Consider the following 26,850-nt stretch of genomic DNA (forward strand, 5'->3'; position numbering starts at 1 on the left):
ACCACGTGCTACGGATTCATCCTCCTATTCGTTTACATACAGGGTGGATCTGCAGAACCCAACCACAGCCACTAAAGAAGTGACGGAGCTGTTGTGTTCTGGCAGCATCCAAGAACTTTTTTGACGGCACTGATGATAGCCAATCAGACGGGAGACAGGTGTCACACCTCCACTGATCAGGTATTCATGGCCTACCCTAAAGATAGGCCACCGATATAAAAGTAGTGGCCAAACCCTCTAAGCATTGGCCTGCAATCTTTTGCGGTCTTTCATTTTCAGAAGCCTTTATGAGCCATTTCCAATCTGCTCCTAGTCTCAAACATTTCTCATATAAGCAGTATACTAATCTTTCCTATTTTCCCCTTACTCCACATGCCCATATTGGCCTTTCTCCAGACTTTTAAGATTGATTTAATGTAGCATGTCGGGCCGATTATTATGGTATGTGAAACATCGGGCACCGATGAGAGCAGCAACCTCATTTTCCCCTTACTTTGATGTAGATCAATCTCCCCCAAGTAGGTTAAACGCCTACATCCATGTCTTAAAGGGGCTATTCACTTTTCTGAAAATCATGTTTATGTTACCCAACTCCTGGACCACTGTCATAATTTCTGCTTGCTATTAGTGAATACAAACCTTTATTCATTCACATCCAAAAAGTTGAAAGCGCACAGAACATTTTAGTTATGTCGTATTAGCACAGGCAAGCCTCGTAGTGAAGACAGCACAGTTTACTCCAGTCCTGCCGAGTCAGCCTCCGAGGATATTAAGGGGCAGAACTCTAGATTATTTCTTTATTATTTGGCTTTATTGTTGTAAGTAGGGAAATCATAGATGAGACGTAATTAAACAGCATCCCTCTTCTCTTTCCGCTGTGACTATGTAAGTGGAGCAAATGTAGTCCTCAGCTTTAGTCCCAAGGTGCCCCATTAATAAGTCATATCGGCAGGACACAGCGTGGGAGAGAAGACATAAGACCGTTATGTGCTGTTATTACACGTGACCCCGTGGCCTCATTATCAGTAACCTGCCTTCTCTGATCTGATGATACTGGAAGCGGATGATCTCAGCTGGTGATCACTGGATCTATAGCTATGAACATCATCTCCTGAAGCATTTCTCCTACTGCATACTAAGGCTTCTGAAACAAAAGCATCTATTTTTCTCCATGGCATCCCAGGATAACATGATACGGGCACATTTCCACGTTGTCTGCTTGTGGAAACAAATCAATATTTCCACAAGCGCCCGTATCGGAGTAGATTAATGCTCATCCAATGTGCAGGGCTATTCAGGAGCAGAACAATGCAAAGCCTGACTGTTTGTTCAGTTAAATATAGGAAAGGCTGCGTAGTGTGCAATCACAGCTTTATTGACACTGGCTAATGTCCTAATCCAGAGACAGATAGGAAACATGGTAGATCTGTCACCAGATTTTACAATACGTACTGCAGACATTAGTAAATCCTCAAAGTTTAAGCTCAAGTTCCGCTCCTCTAGTCTGCTTTTGGACAGTTCCTCAGTGTCCCTCCTCCCTGCTGCTGCTGACACCCCACACAGCTCAGCACAAGCTGCAGCTGTCTGTGTGGGTGGGCAGAAATGGAATACAATTGGGCTCATGTGCTTTCTCACTCTATAGGTTGACTCAAAAAATGCTAATATGGATGTTCAGGAGCAGAACAATGACTGTTTAACTAAATAAAGGAAAGGCTGCATTGCGTACAATCACAGCTTTATAGACACTGGCTTATGTCCTAATCCAGAGACAGAAAAGAAACATATCAAATCTGTCACCAGATTTTACAATACACACTGCAGACACTTGTAAACCCTGAAAGTATAACTTCAAGCTCTGCTCGCCTAGTCTGCTTTTGGACAGTTCCTCAGTGTCCCTCCTCCTTGCTGCTGCTAAGACCTCATACAGCTCAGAACAAGCTGCAGCTGTTAGTCTGGGTGGGCAGAAACTGAATACACTTGGTCTCATACGCATTCTCATTCTGCAGCAGGACTCAAAAAATGCTTATCTGGCATATACAACCATTCTGACATGAATTTTCAAAGTAACTACACCAGTCTCATCGTGTCTAAGAGATCTCGACAATAATGCATTCCTTTAGTATTGAGAAAACTGGTGACCGATCCATTGGTTCTGCTCGTAGAACTAATGTTTACTGTACAAGAAATATCTGGCAATGTATACAATGTTTCCATACGTTCCTATGAGTTGCAGTATGTACTGTATTTCTGCCAGAGAGATACAGCTATGGAACAAAAAACTACTGTGTAACTTACATCAGAAACATTCCAACAACCTGGTCGACAAGGAAATGTCAGTCTAAACTGACCAATTCACCAACACCAGGTTTTAATAGCTAACTTCTTATCAATGTTTGACATTCCAAGCCAGCCTGCTGCATTGGGGATCGGTGACCTCATGACAACACTTGGTGAGACCAGTAGAAGCGCTACTGCAGCGCGAAACGGCTGTCGTCATTTCCACTCCTGCTCCCATCCTCCCTGTGCCGATGTTTTAAAGTATTGGAATAAAGAGGATTTTAACCGGTGAGTGCCATCCGTTTTCTTTTTTGGTACAACACTTGTTGGTCTAAGTTTAACACACAGGAAGAAATTACCCCTCCATTTTTCTTATTGCTTAAAGGGGCTGTCCAAGACTATAGAATTGTTTTACAATGGGACTTAGAACAGGCAGGTAGTTGTTAACTAGCTGCCTGCTGTGTACAGAGATGATCTCTGCCACCACAGAGCAGTTTGACAGAGCAGCAGCTTCTTATCCGTTCTGCTCTGCTGACATCAGTTCCCTGCTGCCTAACTGCGGGGATCAGGATGATGTGGGCAGTCACGCCTCATTGATTGACAGAGCTGCGTAAGAAGAGATGCTCTGTTGACATGGAGCAACTGAATCGCTGGCAGGAGCGGACGGTGATTGCTCTGTGCCGGCATCAGGTAGAACAGGCAGGTAGTTGCCTCGGATAGCAAAAAACTGCCTGTTAGTTTTTAGGCCCATAGTAAAAAAAAAAATAAAATAGTGCTGTAGAACTTTTTAAATTTGGCAGGCGACAAATATAATCTTTACAAAACTGGTGCAAATTGCATAAAAATCCCTCTAACAACCTTTTTAGTCAACTTAACCTCTTCATGACATGCATCTTTCCTACAGTACATGGAGCAAGTCAGAAGCGGGTGTATGGTGTGAGCTCATGGGGTCTTACCACATACCCAGCAGGTAATGGCTGTGTGTTATTGCCAGGACCTGCCTTTAACAATTGCGGGTGCCATTACTGACATCCACCACACATGTACGGCTTAAGTCGATGGTGGTGTAAGAAGTGGGCTCATGGGTGCCTGACACACAGCCAGGATTTGCTTCTAACAGCCGCTAGTGGAGCAGTGATCCATCCACAACTGTTAACCTATTGCGAGGTAATTTTTACTACACTATGTACACTATAAAAACAATTCCCAAAAAACAATGACAATTGTATTTTTTATCCAATTTTCCTATAAACTATGTGGTAAATTGAATGGTGTAATTCAAAAGTACAACTCGTCCTGCAAAAAGCAAGCCCTCACATATCTTTGTGGCCAGAAAAATAAAAAAAAAGATATCTTTTGCATTGACGTATGAAATGCTCAAGAAATTGATGAATAAATGATATTTAATAACTCAAACTCTGACCAATGGGGTACAGATAAGGAACCGACGTTTCAGCCTGTTGAGGCCTTTATCAAGGCAACCTATAGGAATGGTGGAGGCAGTGATAGGCCCCTTTCACACATCAGTTTTTTTGCCATCAGTCACAATCCATTGGCTCGACGGTCCATTGCAGATTGTGATAAACTGATGCGACGGAACCATTTTTTCGTCGGATCAGACTAGCAGATCCTGTGAAAAAACAGATTCGCTGCATCAGTTTTTTCATCTGTTTCTTCCGTTTTTTAAACCATGAATTTTTTCTATTTTAACCAAAGTTTTGTACCTTGTTACCCCAAGTATTGGACCTTGTTACCCCAAGTATTGGTCCTCGTTACCCAAAGTATTGGACCTTGTTATCTAAAGCATTGTACCTTACCCAAAGTATTGTACCTTATCATTAAATAAATGAAAGAGAATAAAGCTTTTTATAAAAAAAATATTTCTATTTATTAAAGAATTATAAATTAAGATAGTTTGGGGTGGAGATAGCACTGGAGGGGCTGGCAGATCGGACCACTTCGATAGTGGGAGTATGGAGAGCGGATTGTGATGGATTGGAAAGTAAAGGTGAAGGGGTGGAGAAACCAAGAGGATGGGTGGAAAAAAAACGGGTGTAGGGATGGGATTTGGTAAGGTCTGAGGGGTGAAGTGGAGGGATTGGGAGACAGAAGAGGTGGTGGGTGGAGAAGAGGGTTGTATTTGGGGCATGATGGGTGTGAAGGAGAATGGTGGTAGTGGGCAGGGAGTACAGGTTGGGCAGGGAGTACAGGTAATAATAAATTGGAGCATGCTCAGTTAAAAAAAAAATGGAAACTGTCGCCAGATTCCGTCATTTGACGGATTACGACGGATCCTACGCCTATAAGCTCCCATTCTAGCAAACGACGGACGGCGACGGATCCGTCGCTGTCCGATTTTTTGACGTAGACAAAAAACGTTACTTTGTCCGTCGCCAACAAACAAACAATTTTCGACGGATCCTGCGAACGACTGATGAAACGTGAGGCCATCCGTCGCTAATACAAGTCGATGAGAAAAAAACGGATCCAGCGGCATCAGTTGCCGGATCCCTTTTTTTCAAAATTTGACGGATTGCAACTGATAGCAAAAAACTGATGGGTGAAAGGGGCCTTAGAGATGTTAGGCGTCCGGGTCTTAGCCGCGCCGTTAACACCACTCACACTTAACATCTCTAACACAGCCTCCACCATCCTCCTTCCATCCTCCCAGTGGATGGCCATGGAACAAGGAGGTGGAATAAGATTCTGCAGGTGAACAACTGGCTACGTCGATGGTGCCGTCAGCAACGATTTGGATTTCTGGATCACGGAGTGAACTACTTATACGATGGACTACTTGCTAGAGATGGGGTGCACCTTACGAAGACTGGAAAGCAGGTATTTGGAAGTCGCCTTGCTACACTTGTAAGGAGAGCTTTAAACTAGAACAACATGGGAAGGGAAGCAAAAGACCAGAAAAAGCCATACACCTGACAAATGCTACTGAGAACTCTGCTATTAGAAGTGGAAAGGAAGAACAAAGACGAAAGAATCTAATTAAAAAAAATATTGGAGAAAGAGAAACCAATCACAAACTAAAATGTTTCTATACTAATGCACAAAGCATGGGCAACAAACAAGGAGAATTGGAACTACTAACACAGGAAAAGAAATATGATGTCATTGGAATCACTGAAACTTGGTGGGACAATACACATGATTGGAATACAAGACTAGAAGGATACAACTTATTTGCAAGAAACAGACTTGATAAACGAGGAGGGGGTGTCGCATTGTATGTTAGAAATGCGTATATCTGCACAGAGATTGAAGCTTCAGAGACTGGGAGTTCTGTGGAAACTGTTTGGGTAAGAATACAAGGACAGAACAATGGAAAGGACACCATTGTAGGCATTTACTACAGGCCGCCTGTGCAAGCTGAAGATATGGATGAACTCTTTATGCATCAAATGGCCAAGTTCTCCAAAAAATATGACATAGTTGTCATGGGAGATTTCAACTATCCAGACATTTGTTGGGAATCTCTCTCAGGCAAAACTAACAGGTCAAGGAAATTCTTATCCTCTCTTGCTGACAACTTTATCTTCCAAAAGGTAAAGGAGAAAACAAGGGGAACTGCTACCTTGGATCTAATCCTTATAAACAGGGAGGAAATGGTTGAGGAGGTAAAAGTGGCTGGGACCCTAGGAGGTAGCGACCATGCTATTTTAGAATTTTGGATAACTAGAGGCGGAAGACCTGTGAAGACTCAGACTTCAAGGTTAGATTTCAGAAAGGCAGATTTTAAGGGATTCAGAAAGAGAATTGGAGGGATCCAATGGCTGGATATCCTTAAAGACAAAAATGTCCAGGAAGGATGGGAAATCTTGAAAAATGAAATTCTCAAAGCACAGTTGTTAACAATTCCGAAAAGAGGGAAGAATAGGAAGCATTTAAGGAAACCAGGATGGATGAACACAGAACTTAAGCACATGCTAAAAAGGAAGCAAAAAATGTTTATAAAATGGAAAGAAGGAGGCATATCTAAAGAAGAATATAATGCTGTCTGCAGAACCTGTAAGGCACAAATCAGATTATCTAAAGCTGAAAATGAATTGAGGCTTGCAAGAGATGTCAAAAGCAATAATAAAGGATTTTGGGGATATGTCAAAAGTAAAAGAAAAGTCAAAGATGCTATAGGATTTTTACAGGATGAAAATGATGAAATTGTAAGACATGATGTTGAGAAGGCTGAACTTTTAAATTCCTATTTTGCATCTGTTTTCTCTCAGAAAGGAAATGTAACATCAACTGTTATTCACTGTCCTATTAAGGGAATAGAAGAATCCAGGATATCTATAAACAGAAAGATAGTGAGGAAACACTTAGCTAACCTAAATGTATTCAAGTCTCCAGGTCCAGATGAATTACACCCCAGAGTACTGAAGGAGATAGCAGAAGAAATTTTTGAACCCCTCTCCATAATCTTTGAAAATTCTTGGAGAACAGGAGAAGTGCCAGAAGACTGGAGAAGAGCAAATGTTGTTCCTATCTTCAAAAAGGGGAAGAAGGTGGACCCAGGCAACTATAGGCCGGTGAGTCTGACTTCTATACCAGGAAAGATCTTTGAACAAATTATTAAACAACATGTATGTCAATACCTGGATAAGAATGAAGTGATTAAACAGAGTCAGCATGGGTTTGTAACTAATAAGTCATGTCAGACTAATTTAATTTCCTTCTATGATGGTATTACTGATTGGGTGGATCAAGGAAATGCTGTAGATATAGTATATCTTGACTTCAGCAAAGCATTTGACAAAGTCTCTCATACAATCCTTATTGAAAAAATGACTAAGTATGGAATGGACAAGGCAACTGTTAGGTGGATTCATAACTGGCTTAGTGATCGGACCCAAAGAGTGGTCGTAAATGGCTGCACATCCAGTTGGAAGAATGTCTCAAGTGGGGTACCACAGGGCTCTGTCCTGGGCCCTGTATTGTTCAACATCTTTATCAACGATTTAGATGAAGGAATTGAGGGTAAACTGATTAAATTTGCTGATGACACAAAGCTAGGAGGGATAGCTAATACTAGAGAAGAGAGAGAGAGGATTCAAAAAGATTTAAATAAACTGGAGAAGTTGGCTGCAACTAACAGAATGGTTTTTAACAGGGAGAAATGCAAAGTACTACATCTGGGCAATAAAAATGAAAAAAGCATATATAGAATGGGAGGAATAGGGCTAAGTGACAGCACATGTGAAAAAGACTTGGGTATACTAATAGATCACAGACTGAATATGAGTCAACAGTGTGATGCAGCAGCAAAAAAGGCAAATGCAATTCTAGGATGTATTAACAGAAGCATACAGTCTAGATCACGTGAAGTAATTATTTCCCTCTACTCCTCTTTGGTCAGACCTCATCTGGAATATTGTGTCCAATTTTGGGCACCACATTTTAAAAAAGACATCAACAAACTGGAGCAAGTTCAGAAAAGAGCGACCAGAATGGTGACCGGTCTGCAAACCCTGTCTTATGAGGAAAGGTTGCAGGATTTGGGAATGTTTAGTTTGCAAAAGAGAAGACTGAGAGGAGACTTAATAGCTGTCTACAAATATCTAAAGGGCTGTCACATTGTAGAAGGATCAACTTTATTCTCATTTGCACAAGGAAAGACTAGAAGCAATGGGATGAAGCTGAATGGGAGGAGACACAGATTAGATATTAGAAAAAACTTTTTGACAGTTAGAGTGATCAATGAGTGGAACAGGCTGCCACGAGAAGTGGTGAGTTCTCCTTCAATGGAAGTCTTCAAACAGAGGCTGGACAGACATCTAACTGGGATGTTTTAGCGAATCCTGCTTTGAGCCAGATGGCCCAGGAGGTCCCTTCCAACTCTACGATTCTATGATTCTATGATTCTATAGATTACCTTGATAAAGGCCTCAACAAACTGAAACGTTGGTTCTTTATCTCTGTCTCATTGGTCGGACTTTGATCTATTAAATATCACTTATTCAGCAATTTCTTGAGTATTTTATTCTTCAGTGCCAAAGATATGTTTCTGTTATTTGGACATATGTCATTCTTCTAGGCACAAAAACTTCACGGTTGAGCAGACCTTCTGCTTTGCCATAGAAAAATAAAAGAGTTATGACTCTGGGAAGGTGAGGAAAAAACAAAAAATGGAAATTGGCTGCATCGTGAAGGGTTAAAATACTAAAAAGGTTCTGCAGCTTCTAATCTCCACTTTTAAGCTTTTCTCCCAGATGTATCAGACACTTCCTAATAGGTGGAGGTATATTTCAATAATGACAAAATTCATGGTGAATGGGAATGAGAAATGATAACATGACAACCTATGTGGGAGCAGCTTTGGCCCTATAGTGTGGTAACCGGCTTTCCTATAAAACAGGAGAAAACGCCTTCCAATTCCCCATAAGTCTGAAGACAAAACTCTTACCAGGACTTAGTGCTCTATGAAGCTCAACGTCATGTCCAGTTGTAGCATCCACGGTTGATGTATCCTTAGGAGGTGAGGCCGGAGTTTTGCTTAAAGGTGGTAATTCAGGGGCAACAGTTGGAATAGTATGTGGAGAAGACTCTATCTCAGAATGCGTTGTGTTTTGTGGAGACCCTGGCTTAGAAGGAGAGGTAACAATAGCGGTACTATTTTTAGTAGGTTCTGTAATTCCCGTTTGATTCGTTGTTCCTGTATCTATGTCTGTCCCATTAGTTATTGTTTCTGTGCTGGATTCTGTTGGCCCACTTTCACTTTTGGATGAACTTGGGGTGGAGGGTGTAGTAGGTGCACTGGTTGTAATTATTGAAATCGTTGTACTAATTGGTACTGTTGCATTGATTGGTACTGATGTATTGGTTGGTACTGTTGCATCGTTTGGTGCTGTTGTATTGGTTGGTACTGTTGTACTGGTTGGTACTGTTGTACTGGTTGATTCTGTTAAATTGGCTGATACTGTTTGGTTTGGCTTCAATGATACCTCGTTTGTATTCGATGATGTTATTGTGGTTGGAACGGAGTCTGATGAAGAGTTTGTTTTTATAGTAGGAGACACCTCTTTGGTAACAGTCTCACTATCGGTGTCATTTTTTGATACAGGAATAACTTCTGGGAGTTCAGCGCCTGTTTTAGCATTTGTTTCTCCTGTAGGAACCTTTGTTGACGCTGTTCCAGAAGGATTTTCAGGTGGTTCTGTTGTTGCATGTTTAGATACTAAAGATGTGTCTGTTGCTGATTGTGTGCTGACTTTTTCTGGTTCAGCTCTAATATGTAGACCTGGAAAAAGGACAAACCATTAGAATAAAGCAAAATCACATATGATAAGCTCCACATTTATTAATACACAGATAGGGTGACAATCACTAAGACTAGCCTTTCCTACAATGGGCTGATACCCATTGAAGTAGACATTATTAAGAAGTGCTCTTTGGTATGTCTGCCTCTGCGTATGCCAAGACGGGAAATCTATGAGCAGAAGTAGATTTGAGCTGTAGTCTACACCGGTAAATGTTGTGCTGCGGAAGGCCCACCGGTCCTGTCCTATCAAACCCAACCCACTAATCTCATCTTCACAGATATCACAGCTGTGATTCACAGATATTACTAGTATTGTGTACAGATACTGCTATCATAATGCATGGAACCTACTACAGTAATTCATATGTGCTGCAGTGGCATTATTATTCTACACTGATGATTCACAGACAAGTCATTAGTAATCAAATGGGGAAGGCAAAATAATAAATAACACAGCCTTTGGGTTTTGGGCATTATTGAAGATTTTTGGGATCATTTTCCACAAAAATAAAAGCATGTTAAAGCATGTTTTAAGTATTGTATTTTGTCTATATAAATGCAAAAGTGGCAGCATAAAGAGTCACAAAATCTAAAACGTGTAAAAAAAAAAGTGTAGGATGATAAAGACACAGACAGGTAAATAGATAGAAAGATAGATGATAGATATGGGATAGCTATATAGATAATAAATAGACAATAGATAGATGATAGGTAGATAGATAATACATAGATATGAGATAGATAGATATGGGATAGATGATAGATGATAGATATTTATAATAGACTAGATGGTGTCCCGATTCTATCACATCGGGTATTCTAGAGTCTCTGTTAAAATAAAAAATAGTGATATACTCACCTCCCGACGGCCCCTGGACTCTTTATCTCCTCTCACCATGCTCCCGGCATCTTCCAGTCCCAGTAATGCTTAGCACGAAACACCACTGATGACGTCGCGCTCTCGCGAGAGTGACGTCATCTCCGGCCCTTCTCGCTAAGCATTACTGGGACCGGAAGATGCTGGGAGCGAGGTGAGAGGAGGGACAGAGTCCGGGGGTCGTCGGAAGGTGAGTATATAACTATTTTTTATTTTAACAGAGACTCTAGAATACCCGATGTGATAGAATCGGGCCACCATCTAGTGTATTATACGCCTGTTACACCCGGAGCTGCTGTCACTGTTCTGCTGTTACCTAATGTATTGTGCTCCAGTTACAGCCAGAGCTGCAGTCACTGTTCTGCTGTTACCTAATGTATTGTACTCCAGTTAAGGGGGTTTTACACATAGCGATATCGCTAGCAATATCGCTAAAGCATCACCGATTTGGTGACGTTATAGCGATATTGCTAGCGATATCGCTATGTGTGATACTTACCTCCAACCGGCTCCCCCGCTGTCTGTCACTGATCGCGCGAGATCGCATAGCTCCATTTCTAGTCGGGCGCTTCCTGCTGGGCTTGCTGCTGGCGCCAACGAGCGACGCGTGGACGCGGACGGGAGGACCGCCGCGTCTGAAAGGTAAGTAACGACCGCTGTATCGCTGTGAGATCTGCCTGTGTGGCAGCTCACTAGCGACCACTTAGCGATGCACCAGCGATCCTGGCCGGGTTGTATTGTGGTCGGGATCGCTGGTGCATCGCTAAATGTAAAGGGGCCTTTACACCCAGAGCTGCTGTCACTGTTCTGCTGTTATCTAATATATTGTACTCCAGTTTATCCCAGAGCTGCAGTCACTGTTCTGCTTTTACCTAATGTATTGTAGTCCAGTTACACCCAGAGCTGAAGTCACCGTTCTGCTATTACCTAATGTATTATACTCCTGTTACAGCCAGAGCTGCAGTCACTGTTCAGATCTTACCAAATGTATTATACTCAAGTTACACCCAGAGCTGCAGCCACTGTTCTTCTGTTACCTAATGTATTGTACTCCAGTTACACCCAGAGCTGCTGTCACTGTTCTTCTGTTATCTAATGTATTGTACTCGCTAATCCCAGAGCTGCAGTCACTGTTCTGCTTTTACCTAATGTATTGTAGTCCAGTTACACCCAGAGCTGCTGTCACTGTTCTGCTGTTATCTAATGTATTGTACTCCAGTTAATCCCAGAGCTGCAGTCACTGTTCTGCTTTTACCTAATGTATTGTAGTCCAGTTACACCCAGATCTGCAATCACTGTTCTGCTGTTACCTAATGTATTGTACTCCAGTTACACCCAGATCTGCAGTCACTGTTCTGCTGTTACCTAATGTACTCCTGATACACCCAGAGCTGCAGTCACTGTTCTGCTGTTACCTAATGTAGTGTACTCCAGTTACACCCAGATCTGCAGTCACTGTTCTGCTGTTATCTAATGTATTGTACTCCAGTTACTCCCAGAGCTGCAGTCACTGTTCTGCTTTTACCTAATGTATTGTAGTCCAGTTACACCCAGAGCTGCAGTCACCTTTCTGCTGTTACCTAATGTATTGTACTCCAGTTACACCCAGATCTGCAGCCACTGTTCCACTGTTACCTAATGTAGTGTACTCCAGTTACTCCCAGAGCTGCAGTCACTGTTCTGCTTTTACCTAATGTATTGTAGTCCAGTTACACCCAGAGCTGCAGTCACCTTTCTGCTGTTACCTAATGTATTGTACTCCAGTTACACCCAGATCTGCAGCCACTGTTCCACTGTTACCTAATGTAGTGTACTCCAGTTACACTCAGATCTGCAGTCACTGTTCTGCTGTTACCTAATGCAGTTTACTCCATTTACACAGAGCTGCAGTCACCGTTCTGCTGTTACCTAATGTAGTGTACTCCAGTTACACCCAGATCTGCAGTCACTGTTCTGCTGTTATCTAATGTATTGTACTTCAGTAACTCCCAGAGCTGCAGTCACTGTTCTGCTTTTACCTAATGTATTGTCCTCCAGTTACAGCCAGAGCTTCAGTCACTGTTTAGATCTTACCTAATGTATTGCACTCCAGTTACACCCAGAGCTGCATTCACTTTTCTGCTGTCACCTAATATATTGTACGCAAGTTACACCCAGAGCTGCAGTCACTGTTCTACTGTTACCTAATTACCTAATGTATTGTACTCCCGAATATGTACAGGACTGTGCCTATGTAATGAGCAACGTAGCAGTGGTGCCTTTAACGGCTGTAATGTGCCTGTACAATAAGCGATGCGGCCGTGTTGCCACGATGACTAAGCAACTGTCGCTGATTGGTCGCGGCCTAACTGCCGCGACCAATCAGCGAGGTGGGATTTCCATTACAGACAAGCAGGCAGACAGACAGAATGAGACAAGTATATAGTAGATAGATGATAGACAGATAGATATGGCTACATAGATATTGTTAGATACTGAGATAGTATTGTAGATATTTAGAAGAAAAAATTGAACAGCACAACATGAATTGCATAGCAGGTACAAGGCCTCTCCAGCAAAACATCCGATTTTTTTGCAAAAGTATATAAAAATGGAAAAAGCCATCAGCACTCCAATATTTATCAAAGAAAGTGTGGACTTTATTCAGCTCATGTGGTGAGGCGATGTTTCGGTTCAACTTGCTTGCACCTCTTCACATTATGTGGAGGTACTGGTCAGGTTTTTGGTTTCTGTAGTTTACTATTGGAGGTGGTGACTGCCTCCTTTCCTGACTCTGCACTCCTCCCATCAGCCCAAGAGTGTTTTTAATTAGTGCTGCTTCCTACCTGCCCATATAAAATGCCCAGGAGAGGCATGTTTGATAAGCAGAGATTTGTGTGCTCAAGTAACTTTGACAAAGGTTTGAAACCTTAATTAGCCTGGGTCATGACTTTGGGCAAAAAATTAAATCAGTATTGCGCATGCACCAGCAAACGCGATTGCTTTCTATGGCTCGGAAGTATACTGTATACTTCCGGTACATAGAAAGCATAGAAAACAAGTGCGTATGTCGGCGCATGCGCAATAATGATTTCATGCTTTGCCCACAGTTGAGCAAAGCATACTGCGCACGCGCAAGAGGCCATTTGAATGCACACACGCCAAATCCCTACGCGAATGCAGAAATTCCCCGAAAGGAATGTGTAGAGCAAGCCAGGAGGGGGGGACGGACAATAAGCCACGCCCATTGGACCGGACCAAGCATATTTACATACAGCACGGGAGGAATAAAAACAGTATTTATGGATCTTACGTGGGGAGTCAGGGGTATCAAAAGTACTTGGGTAATGGATAGGTGACACTAAATTGAATGATTTTTTTTTACCTGATAGCCCAAATAAAAAGGGGTGACAGTTTCCCTTTAAGCAAACATCCATTGTTCAATGACCCTGTATCAATGTCTTACAAATATAGCAGACAATAATCTGTAGGAGATGATATAAGATGCAAACATCAGCTATTAAGAAATATAAAAAATCAGCATTTAAAGGCCCCATCACACTAAGCGATCTCGCTAGCAAGATCGCTGATTTTGTGACACATCAGCGATCTCGCCAGCGAGATCAGTGTGTGACAGGGGATCAGCGACCGGCCCCCCTGCCAGTTATCGCTGATGGTGCTCGAGCGGCCTTGGCCGTTTTTTCATTGCTGGTCTCCCGCTGCCCAGCGCGCATCGCTGCGTGTGGCAGCGAGAGACCAGCAATCAGCGACGCTGGACGCTGGTTGCTAATGTAAACGTCGGGTATCCAGGAGTCGCGCGGCTCCTAGATACCCGATGTTTAATTTGGAAACCAGCGTGTACGCCGGTTTCCAAGGTAAATAGTGGGTATCCAGGAGTCGCGCGGCTCCTGGATACCTGATGTTTACATTAGAAACCAGCGTCGCTGGTGCTGATCGCTGGGGCTGTCTATGCGACAGCTCACCAGCGATCAGCCTAACGATGTCCCAGCGATCCCATCATGTCAGACCGTTGGTGGGATCGCTGGGACATCGTTTAGTGTAACGGGGGCTTAAGACTCATTTGAAAACAATGCATGGTTCTTGACCAACTGAAGAACAAACAAATACATTCAAAAGTTAACATATAGATAACAGTCTTTGCAACCTGGATTACTGAATTTACATCTGGATAATTAAGATTAATTGCTGTGTCATCACACAAGTCTTGTGGAACTCCAAGATTAAAATAGAACTCTTTGACCACAATGATGAAAGATTTGTGTGGAGAAAAAAGGGCACAGAATATCAGGAAAAGAACTTCTCACCAACCATCAAGCATGATGGTGGATCAATAATGCTTTGGGGTTGTGTTGCAGCCAATGGCTCGGAGAACATTTCATGGGTAGAGGAAGTAATGGATTCAATGAAATTTCAACAAATTCTTGATGCAAACATAACACCATCTGTAAAAAAGCTGAAGTTGAAAAGAGGATGGCTACTACAAATGGATAATGATCCTAAACACACAACAAAATCCAACAAAAAAAAATAATAGACTATCTCAAAAGGAGCCAGATGAAGGTTTTACAATGGCCCTCACAGTCCCATAATCGCAACGTCATTGAAAATCTGTGGTTAATCCTCTAAATAGCAGTGCATGCAAGATGAACCTTGAATCTCACAGACCTGGAAGAACTTTTACAGGGAAGAATGGATGAAAATCTCTAAAACAGTTGAAAGACTCTTGGCTGGCTACAAAAAGAGTTTACTAGCTGTATAATTTGCAAAAGGGGGTATTACTAGGTATTAACTATGCAGGGTGCCCAAACTTTTGCATTGGCTCATTTGAGCCGAAACGCTGCCCTGATATCTGGGTCTAATAAATTCAATATCACTTGAAAACTAACCATGGAGTGCTGCCTTTACTTGGAATGAATATTGGACATTGTGGCTGATACTGGACTATTTGCCTGGGGGCCGTGCACCCGAAGCTAAGTACTGTGCTGTTTCTTCTTTTTTGTCTAATTAGATAGATAGATAGATAGATAGATAGATAGATAGATAGAAAAAGAGAAAATGGAACAGCACAATCCAAAATCTTCAGGTGCACAGGCCTCCCAAGCCATTATCCCAAAAGCCAAAATTCACATATGAAAAAACTGAAGGCAGCACTCCTTTTCAAAGAGTAAAAAATGTGGTTTTATTTCAGACCCACATGGTTGGCGACGTTTCGGCTCATGCAGAGCCTTTATTAAGCCTTGATAATGGCTCTGCATGAGCCGAAACGTCGCCAACCATGTGGGTCTGAAATAAAACCACATTTTTTACTCTTTGAAAAGGAGTGCTGCCTTCAGTTTTTTCATAGATAGATAGATGATAGATAGCTAGATATGGGATAGATGATAGATAGATAGATAGATAGATAGATATGGGATAGATAGATAGATGATAGATAGTATTTTTTAGCCTTCTCCACTGTTTTTGGGGCCGGATACAAGACAATCATCCTTACTAATATAATGTGGTGAGATTGTAGATGAATCTCCTGTATTTGGTTGCACATACTGAAGGAGCCATAGAGTGAAGCAATACTTGTAGGTAGAAGAAACTGTTTCCTGTGACTCCCACTTGTGTCAGTAGAAGCTATGAGTCCTCCATACGGCACTATTACAGGAATGTGGCAATGTCTCGCTAAGTGTCCTTGTTCCCAGAGTCACTGGAGAGATTCCCTCCACGGCTGTTACATGCCGTTCATCACTTCCTTCAGTGTACAGTTTATCGCTAGTGTAACTGCATGCCTAATTCATTTATTTTGTTTTTTCAAGAATTAAAAGTACCTACCAAGGAGTAATGTACACTCACTGGCCACTTTATTAGGTACACCATGCTAGTAAGGGGTTGGACCCCCTTTTGCCTTCAGAACTGCCTCAATTCTTCGTGGCAGAGATTCAACAAGGTGCTGGAAGCATTCCTCAGAGATTTTGGACCATATTGACATGATGGCATCACACAGTTGGCGCAGATTTGTCGGCTGCACATCCCTGATGCGAATCTCCCGTTCCACCACATCCCAAAGATGCTCTATTGGATTGAGATCTGGTGACTGAGGAGGCCATTTGAGTACAGTGAACTCATTGTCATGTTCAAGAAACCAATCTGAGATGATTCGAGCTTTATGACATGGCGCATTATCCTGCTGAAAGTAGCCATCAGATGTTGGGTACATTGTGGTCATAAAGGGATGGACATGGTCAGCAACAATACTCAGGTAGGCTGTGGCGTTGCAACGATGCTCAATTAGTACCAAGGGGCCCAAAGAGTGCCAAGAAAAAATTCCCCACACCAAGACACCACCACCACCAGCCTGAACCGTTGATACAAGGCAGGATGGATCCATGCTTTCATGTTGTTTACGCCAAATTCTGACCCTACCATCCGAATGTCGCAGCAGAAATCGAGACTCATCAGACCAGGCAACGTTTTTCCAATCTTCTACTGTCCAATTTCGATGAGCTTGTGCAAATTGTAGCCTCAGTTTCCTGTTCTTAGCTGAGAGGAGTGGTACCCAGTGTGGTCTTCTGCTGCTGTAGCCCATCTGCCTCAAAGTTCGACGCACTGTGCGTTCAGAGATGCTCTTCTGCCTACCTTGGTTGTAACGTGTGGCAATTTGAGTCACTGTTGCCTTTCTATCAGCTCGAACCAGTCTGCCCATTCTCCTCTGACCTCTGGCATCAACAAGGCATTTCCGGCCACAGAACTGCCGCTCACTGGATTTTTTTTCTTTTTCGGACCATTCTCTGTAAACCCTAGAGATGGTTGTGCGTGAAAATCCCAGTAGATCAGCAGTTTCTGAAATTCTCAGACCAGCCCTTCTGGCACCAACAATCATGCCACGTTCAAAGGCACTCAAATCACCTTTCTTCCCCATACTGATGCTCGGTTTGAACTGCAGGAGATTGTCTTGACCATGTCTACATGCCTAAATGCACTGAGTTGCCGCCATGTGATTGGCTGATTAGAAATTAAGTCTTAACACACAGTTGGACAGGTGTACCTAATAAAGTGGCCAGTGAGTGTATATTAAATAATAATAATAATCTTTATTTTTATATAGCGCTAACATATTCCGCAGCGCTTTACAGTTTTGCACACATTTTCATCACTGTCCCCGATGGGGGCTCACAATCTAAATTCCCTATCAGTATGTCTTTGGAGTGTGGGAGGAAACCGGAGTACCCGGAGGAAACCCACGCAAACACGGGGAGAACATACAAACTCCTTGCAGATGTTGTCCTTGGTGGGATTCAAACCCAGGACCACTGAGCCACCGTGCTGGGTTCATCCTGAGCTACCTGATTCAGCAATAGAAAAACAGAACTGTACTTTCAACAAACTTTGCATAAGATGAGATTATACACAAGATTATAAGAAATTTTCTAATATATCTTGACAAAGAAATCAGCTTCCTTTTTCCTTGAAACACTGATTAAAGAACAAAATGGAATCTGTCACCAGGTTTTTGCCACCTAATCTGAGAGCAGCAATGACGTAAAGACAGAGACCCAGATTCCAGCAATGTATCACTTACTGGGTTGCTTGCTGTAGTGTTGCTAAAATCACAGTTTTAGCAGAAGATTATCACTAAAAGACTGGTAAACCTGCTGCCAGGTAGTCCTTCATATTCAGGAGATCTGTATAAATTCGTCCCCACCACTGATTGGTAGCTTTCTGCCTATGCACAGTGTATATAGAAAGTTGTCAATCATTGGTGTTAGTTAGCACATTTTTACAGAGCTCAGCATTCAGAAAACTGCAAGATTTGCAGCCGATAAACAGTGATTTTATCAAAACTGCAGCAAGCAGCTCAGTAAGTGATACATTGCTGGAATAAGGGTCTCTACTACTACATACACACTATCCCAACCTTCCATCGAAATTATCATATGATCAAACTATTTTTCTGTATTTTTTTTTACTATTTTAACCCCTTAAAAACAAAGTCAATTTTCACTTTAAAGACAAAGGACTTTTTATTTCTTCAGGACACCTTGTAAATATTTGTTCTAAGTATCACTTCTGCATACATATTAGTTAGGTTTTAATGGCTAAAAATAATTTTACCATTGTTTTTATCTTCTCTTCCACTGCAGATTTCACAGACAGAGGTGAAAAGAAGACAACAATGCCATATCTCTGCCTCCTATTGTTCCCTTCATCACTTACTGACAGCCGTTTTCTATACATACTGTAATGAGGCTGTCAATGGTTTTCAGGCAGCTCTAAAAAATGGCTATTACTAACACTAGCCTCTCCATGTACCAGATCCCAGGGGTTTTTCTGGCCTCAGTCTTTAACCCCTGTACGGGGATTTGGACTTACATAGGGGCTCCTGAACTGGGGCCATGAGATAGGTTGCTGTCCAGTGGAACAGTCTGGCAAGAGTGGTCTGGTTGCTGGTTCAGAACCAATGGAGCAGTAATAGTATATAATCAAAAGAGTAGTTAGTAAATATGTTGAGGTGAGAACAGGAAACTAATACACGTACATGAAACATTAGCTGTGACGTAGCAGCAAACCAGCGGAATAACAAACTATATCTGGCAGCTCCCTGCAGTAAGCTGGGCGCTTTAATAGGGTGTGATTCTTTCCAACTGAGAAAAACAGGGAGTGCATTACACCAGCTGGACAGCCCACACAGCCATACTGTAAGACTGGACGGTACTACAGGTCCAGGCCACCTTCCCTTCATCCCCAGTCCGCTGAACTCTGTTGTGCTCCATGTCTAGATTTGTAGGTGGCATTGCATTCTTCCATGTGAATGTTTGCATGGGCCTATATAAGGACTACCAAGACACAAACCTTTGTTTTGGTATCAAGACTGACAGTGTTCCTGAGTCCTGTCCGTCTGCAGCCTCCAGAACCTCTGCTACATGCTTCCCGGTCTCCTGTCTGCCTGAAGCCTCCAGCACCTCTGCAATCAGCTTCTTGGTCTCTTGTCTGCCTGCAGCCTCCAGTACCTCTGCAATCTGCTTCTTGGTCTCCTGTCAGCCTGCAGCCTCCAGTACCTCTGCAATCTGCTTCTTGATCTCCTGTCAGCCTGCAGCCTCAAGTACCTCTGCAATCTGCTTCTTGGTCCCCTGTCAGCCTGCAGCCTCAAGTACCTCTGCAATCTGCTTCTTGGTCTCCTGTCTGCCTGCACCCTCCTGTACATCTGCAATCTGTTTCTTGGTCTACTGTCTGCCTGCAGCCTCCAGTACCTCTGCAATCTGTTTCTTGGTCTACTGTCTGCCTGCAGCCTCCAGTACCTCTGCAATCTGTTTCTTGGTCTACTGTCTGCCTGCAGCCTCCAGTACCTCTGCAATCTGTTTCTTGGTCTACTGTCTGCCTGCAGCCTCCAGTACCTCTGCAATCTGTTTCTTGGTCTACTGTCTGCCTGAAGCCTACAGTACCTCTGCAATTTGCTTCTTGGTCTCCTGTCTGCCTGCAGCCTTCAGTACCTCTGCAATCTGTTTCTTGGTCTACTGTCTGCCTGAAGCCTACAGTACCTCTGCAATCTGCTTCTTGGTCTCCTGTCTGCCTGCAGCCTCCAGTACCTCTGCAATCTGTTTCTTGGTCTACTGTCTGCCTGCAGCCTCCAGTACCTCTGCAATCTGTTTCTTGATCTACTGTCTGCCTGAAGCCTACAGTACCTCTGCTATCTGTTTCACGGTCTCCGTTCTGCTTACACTCGAAGTACATATTATCTTGAAGGATTGTATTAAAAGTTACATTTAGTCTCAGGGAGTAAAAATGACCAATCTCTTTTTAATTCATATTTTTAAGACATATGTTTAAAGATACACATCTCAGTGTGAAGATAAAATTTGTCTTACAATTAAAAAAATACATAGTTATAACACAGCTTATCCATAAAAAAAATCTTCAGTGCAATTTCCGCTCATAAAACACAAGAAAGCAAAAGCAAGATAATTGAATGACTACGTATCAAATCTATGGCTCCATGCTGTATGATGCATGCCAATAACCTTTAATCTCAAATTCTATAGTATTTGGAAATACAATTTAGGTGCTATGTATCAGGACTGTATTAAAGTAAAGGAATCCACAGATTTTAAATGAATGACAACCAAATCTAGTTTAGATTGATTAAATGACTACAGGTGCTTCTCACAAAATTAGAATATCATCAAAAAGATAATTTATTTCAGTTCTTCAATACTAAAAGGGCAGGGCAGATAATCACGGCTGTGCAGGTGAGTATAATAAAAGTTATTTTTCTTCTCTTCCAGGTCAGGTTGGGGGCAGAAATGCAGCATTATAGAATCCTGCATATCAGCTCTGAAAGGTGGTGACCTTACTTCATATAGGCCAAACCTGGTGATAGGTTCCTTTTAAGTTTAAATTAAGACGAGGTGGGTGAGGGACCAGTGTAGGTCTGCTGTGCTGGAAACCCTGATACCTCATGCAACAGCTCAAAGTGTTTTTTTTCCCAGCCATACCCAGGTGGCACAAATATCAGCTTGGTAGAGCACTAATGTTAGAAAAACTTAAAGGATAGTAACACAGGTAGTTGACTGATCAATTCACGCAAAGTAGAAATTTGATAATGGCAACAGGTACAGTAACACACATGAAGGAGTCAAAACTTGGAGTCTAAACATGTCAAAAAATTATTGTCCCACCCCAGTAAAGTGGCATCAATTTTCCCAGAGTAGAAGTAGTATAATGGGGCACTGAGACCCCTTCGACTACAGGCAACCCACCAGACAGAGACCCAACTCGGAGTCTCCACATTTCAAAAAATTGTTTGCAACATCAGCAGCAATAGCATGACTTGTTCATCTTGATGAAAGTTAGGCAGTCTATACTTTCAGGGGACAGCTGGCTGCACTTATCCATCAGGAGACCACCAGCAGCACTGAGGACAGGTTCTGAGCTAATAAAAAAAAAAAAGTCAGCTACTGCTCTGACCTCTCCCCAGTGCCCAACCCCTCCCCTCATCAAACACGTCCCCCTGTTACCAACGATCATCATACAGCACTACTAAATTAGTCAAAGTCCTAACAAAAGCATTAGTGGAAATTCAATGATTTATCAAGCGTTGCCAGAATTTTACGGATTTTGCAAGAACATAAATCTGAAAGTGCAACGTTCGTGCTGAATTTGGGTTTGGCCAACGTTTTCTGTACAATATCTCCAGTGACTGCAAATGGACAGAGCAGCAGCCAATGACAAACTGATCTCAACTGGTGCGCTCTGCATAGACGATCAAGGTTGACAATCTGAGCTGCTAATGAATAAAGAAAGTAACGTTCAATATTGTATTCATTCACTAATAGACACTTTTACATTTTTACATACTTTTCTATTCTTTGCTAGTTTTAGGATTAAGATAAGTACTAATATTAGGGCTAGTGTTGAGACTAAGGTTAAAATTAGAGTTAAGGTTTGTACTAGGGCAAGGGATAGTACTAGGGTTAGGAATAGGGTAATAAAATAGTTACATAAAAAATTGCTACAAAATAAAAAGCAAAATAAAATAATGTGCAATTTTATATTTTTAAATGTTTAAAAAAAAATAGAGGGTCAAGGGGAAAAATATAATTACAATTTTGTTAAAATACAATTTATGTTCATTGGGAATAGAGGGTTCAGTAATGCACTGGTGGAATGGACTCAGGGTGTGCTAATGGTCCATGGGTGGGTTTGAGGGTGCAAAATTCTTGTCTGGTCCAAGGCGCTGGCAATCCATGCTACTCAATGGTCAAAGGAAGTTTGGATATGTTACTTTTCAATAAGCCCGATCCTTTTTTCTTAAGGCAGTTAAACTGTTGCCAGGCGCGCCCCCATTTAGAACACTTGAGTTAGCATGCATGTGTAGGAAATCGAGGCAGATCCGTTGGTCGATCGGAAGTTACAAGTCTATGGTCAGCTTCAAAGAAGCTTTTTGCTCATAGTAACAAATAAGGACCTGAATTGCATTTCATGAAGTATTACAGCTGGATTGGAGCAAATAATGGTGAATCATTGTATAATGATCTGTGGTCCAGTTGTTTTGAATATACTTTGTGTTGTGTTTCCATCTCATGAGAAGGACAGATCTTTATCCAATGGGAGTAAACAACGAAGATTCCCACTGATTCACAGCAAATAGAGATCTAGGAAACTAAGAGGAATCGACACAGAAAGTATATGGGAAAGTAACTTTACATTATACAGTAAGTACATTTGAGGTTCCCTCTGCAAGACAATTCACCATTGTCAGCTATTTTTGAGCCTACACACAGCTGTCTCTTGGCCACTCACCCGTCCTTTTCGTATCACCGCTCTCATGATCCATCACACTTATCACATTTATCTTTAATACCTGTATTTTCACAAAACTCTGGGCCTTGATGGATTAGTACCATATTTTCTGGCGTATAAGACGACTGGGCGTATAAGACGACCCCCAACTTTTCCATTTAAAATATAGAGTTTGGGATACACTCGCCGTATAACATAGTAACATAGTTTTGAAGGCTGAAGGAAGACCTTATGTCCATCTAGTTCAGCCTATTTTTAGTGCAGCTGTTCTGCATTGTTGATCCTGGGGAAGGCAAAAAACCCACAGAGTAGAAGCCAATTTTCTCCATAGGGAAAAAAATTCCTTCCCTTAAGCTGGGTCAACCATCTACCTATATTATTCGTAACCTTCTATACTGTTACTCACAAGAAAAGCATCCATTCCTTTCTTAAATTCATTCAGTGAGTTGGCCATCACCACTTCCTCAGGAAGAGAATTCCAGAGCCTCACTGCTCTTACCGTGAAGAACCCTCTTCTATGCTGGTGCAGAAATTGTCTTTCCTCCAAACGAAGAGAATGCTCCCTTGTTCTTGTCACAGTCCTTGGTACAAACAGGTCATTGGAGAGATGTCTGTATTGCCCTCTGATATGCTTGTACATATATATTAGGTCTCCCCTAAGTCTTCTCTTTTCTAGAGTAAATAGACCTAATTTTGATAACCTTTCTGGGTATTGTAGTGAACCAACTCCATTTATCATTTTAGTAGCCTGCCTTTGAACCCTTTCAAGTTCAGTAATGTCTTTCTTGAGCACCGGCGTCCAAAATTGCACACAATACTCCAAGTGTGGTCTGACGAGTGATTTTTACAGAGGGAGAATTATGTTTTCATCTCGTGTCCCCAGACCTCTTCTAATACATCCCATGACCCTATTTGCTTTGGTGGCAGCTGCCTGACACTGGGCACTCCAATTTAGCTTCTTACTGACTAAGATACCTAAGTCTTTTTCCATGTCTGATTTCCCCAGCAGTTTCCCATTTAGTAAGTAATTGTAGCATCTGTTTCTCCTTCCCATGTGCATAACCTTACACTTATCTGTGTTAAACCTCATTTGCCGTTTTTCAGCCCAATTCTCCAATTTACTCAAATCTGTCTGTAGTAGCAAACTGTCCTCCTTTGTGTTAACTACCTTACCTAGTTTTGTATCGTCTGCAAATACTATTTTACTGTGTAAGCCATCCACTAGATCATTAATAAATATATTAAATAGTAGGGGGCCCAATATAGAACCCTGTGGTACCCCACTAGTAACCCTGGCCCAATCTGAGTATTCACCATTAATCACCACTCTTTGTTTTCTATCACTAAGCCAGCTACCTACCCATCTACACACATTTTCCCCTAGCCCAAGCTTTCTCATCTTACTTACCAATCTTTTATGTGGGACAGTGTCAAATGCTTTAGAGAAGTCGAGATAAATGACATCCAATGATTCTCCTTGGTCCATTTGAGAGCTTACATCCTCATAGAAGCTGATCAGGTTAGTTTGACAGGAGCGATCCTTCATAAATCCATGTTGATATGGAGTTAAACATTTATTAACATTGAGATATTCCATAATGATATCCCTTAGAAACCCTTCAAAAATTTTACCCACAACAGATGTTAAGCTATAGTTTCCAGGTTCCCTTTTACACCCCTTTTTGAATATTGGTACCACATTTGCTTTCCGCCAATCAAAAGGAGCAGACCCTGTTTCTATAGAGTCTTTAAATATAAGGAATAGAGGCCTGTCTATCACATTACTTAACTCCCATAATACCCAAGGGTGAATGCCATCAGGCCTGGTGATTTGTCAATTTTAATCTTACTAAGGCGGTTCTGCACTTCTTCCTGGGTTAGGCAGGTAATACTTAATGGGGAGTTTACATTATCACTCTGCATTTCCCCTGGCAAATCCTTATCCTGTGTGAACATTGTAGAGAAAAAAGTATTTAAAACATTTGCTTTTACCACATCTCTCTATGATTTTACCCTCATTGTTGTTTAAAGGGCCGACACCATCAATTTTAATCATTTTACTGTTTATATAATTAAAGAATAGTTTGGGGTTTGTTTTACTTTCCTTAGCAATGAGTCTCTCAGTTTCCACTTTTGCTAAATGTATTTGTTTTTTACACATTTTATTTTTTTCTCTTTAACTTTTTAATGCTTCTTCATTGCCTTCTTGTTTTAGCTTCTTAAAGTCGGGGGTCATCTTATACTCCGGGTGCCGTCTTAAATGACAGGTGCAGAGCTTTGGGAAGGTGTAAGTGAGTCAAGCTGCAGGTGTCTGTGACACCCAGGGTATGGAGAAAAGAGAGAGCAGCGCTGTACCTAGAGAAACACGCCTCACTGATGAGCTGCTCCACCAGGCTGGGTGCAGTGTGCGGTGACGGCGGCCTGGTTGCTGCGGCACCCGCAGGCTTCTCCTGCAGTAGACTCTCGACTGGTCCAGGTATCGGTTCGCCGCTTCGTTCATCTCCGAGTGCAGTGACCCAGGGAGACATCTCCAGGCCACATCTCCTCTCTGGGTGGTTTGGGTTCTGGGCTGGGTGCAGAACGTTGGTGGCTGTATTTTCTCCATGGAGCTCTGCCCTCCAGTGATCGCTGAACTCTTCCAGGGAAGCATCCATCGCCATGATGACTATCAGCCTCACTCCGTCATGTTCGGGAAATGGGGAGCTGGGGGGCAAGGAAGCTGGGTGCAGTCTGGAGAGTCTTCTGGCCAGGAACTGTGACATAAACATTGGTTCCAACCCTGACGTTCGGATCTAGTTAGCGCTTGTACTGTCCGGCCTCACCAGTAATGGCGCCGACAGCTCCATGGCTCTATATGCGATGACCGCAGTGCTCTGCACCCACCGTATAAGACGACCCCTGACTTTTGAGAAGATTTTCAGGGGTTATACGTTAAGATCAGGTACACATAATAATAACAATAATTTTATTTATATAGCGCCAACATATTCCGCAGCACTTGACATTTTAGAGGGGACTTACCATATACAGACCATACACATAGATCCACCCAATAGCCTATGGGAGCTGTTAATACAAAATTCTTCTTTCAGGGTATAGTCACACAGGGTGGATATGTTGCATTGCAGAGTACTGCTGTAGCAACAAAGTGGATCCATCTTATCCACGCATTATGGGAAAATAATCTGTAATCGTAGGATTTTCACTGTGGGTTACATCCTTAATGTGCCCACGATCCAGAAGTAGCGGTGCTTTGATATGCTGCTGTCTGGAGAGACGCGCCGCTTGTCTGTTTCCTCAGGTGAGCCATGGGTGTCTGTGGCTGTATAATGGGCATGGGAGTTCTAGAAATCCCATCCACTGTGCTGTAACATCTGGAAGCTGCAGGTTTGACGCTGAATACAGTGTCAAAACCGCAGCAACTCTTGATCCTGGGCGCGCACCCTTAATCAAAACCCACTGCTACCACCTTGGGGAGAATGCGTAGGAAAATGCACTCTAGCAATGGACAGTATTCCTAACATGCACCAAGTGACCTACCGCTTCCGACGTACGCTTCATTAAAAGACCTAAACCCCTTCACTAATGGACACCAAGGAACTTTTGAATAAGTCAGTAGCCCTGTGGGAACTATAGGAGAAGTAATCCTTAATCCTTTCAATTTATAGCCATTCCAGCAATAGAGCATGTGGACTTCTAGAAGACACATACCCTTTTTTACTAAGGTGCTCTGATTTCCTTCTGTGCCAAGTGGAAACACAGAAAAAAGTAAAAATAAAAGCCCACTGGCAGCCCCCTTCTAGTGCCTTTTGGCTCCCATCCTGGCCTGTGATAAATGTCTCATCACAGCCAACTTCACTGTATGTACTGCTCTAATACCTCTCTCTACTTTCCTCTGTTTAGCAGTAGTATTAGTGCTCAAATTCTCTAAAATAGGTGACATGTATTTGTCACTTGTACCGCTCTATCAATTGTCACACGTAATGAGAAAGTTGCAGTCTCTTATTAAGAAACGCATGTCCTTCTTGTGAAAGAGCACATTAAATCTGGACCATCCAACGAGATATCCTCTGGCTTTCCTCCAATTCCATAAATTATGTTGAACCCCTCAGACATAGGAGATAGGAATGTATCATTATTCGAGCAT

At 42.3% G+C, this 26,850-nt stretch overlaps 1 protein-coding gene across 1 annotated transcript in view; it reads right to left on the reverse strand.

Moving 5' to 3' along the window:
* PARM1 (prostate androgen-regulated mucin-like protein 1) overlaps positions 1-26,850 on the reverse strand; it is a 103,569-nt gene that overhangs the window by 26,468 nt on the left and 50,251 nt on the right. The window contains exon 2 of the mRNA XM_073590642.1: positions 8,687-9,520. Within this exon, the coding sequence (XP_073446743.1) occupies positions 8,687-9,520 (834 nt within the window). The remainder of the gene's footprint in view (positions 1-8,686; positions 9,521-26,850) is intronic.

The sequence above is a fragment of the Dendrobates tinctorius genome, unplaced genomic scaffold, assembly GCF_039654945.1.
Source record: "Dendrobates tinctorius isolate UK_male_01 unplaced genomic scaffold, ASM3965494v1 ptg000011l, whole genome shotgun sequence".
NCBI classification, from domain to species: domain Eukaryota; kingdom Metazoa; phylum Chordata; class Amphibia; order Anura; family Dendrobatidae; genus Dendrobates; species Dendrobates tinctorius.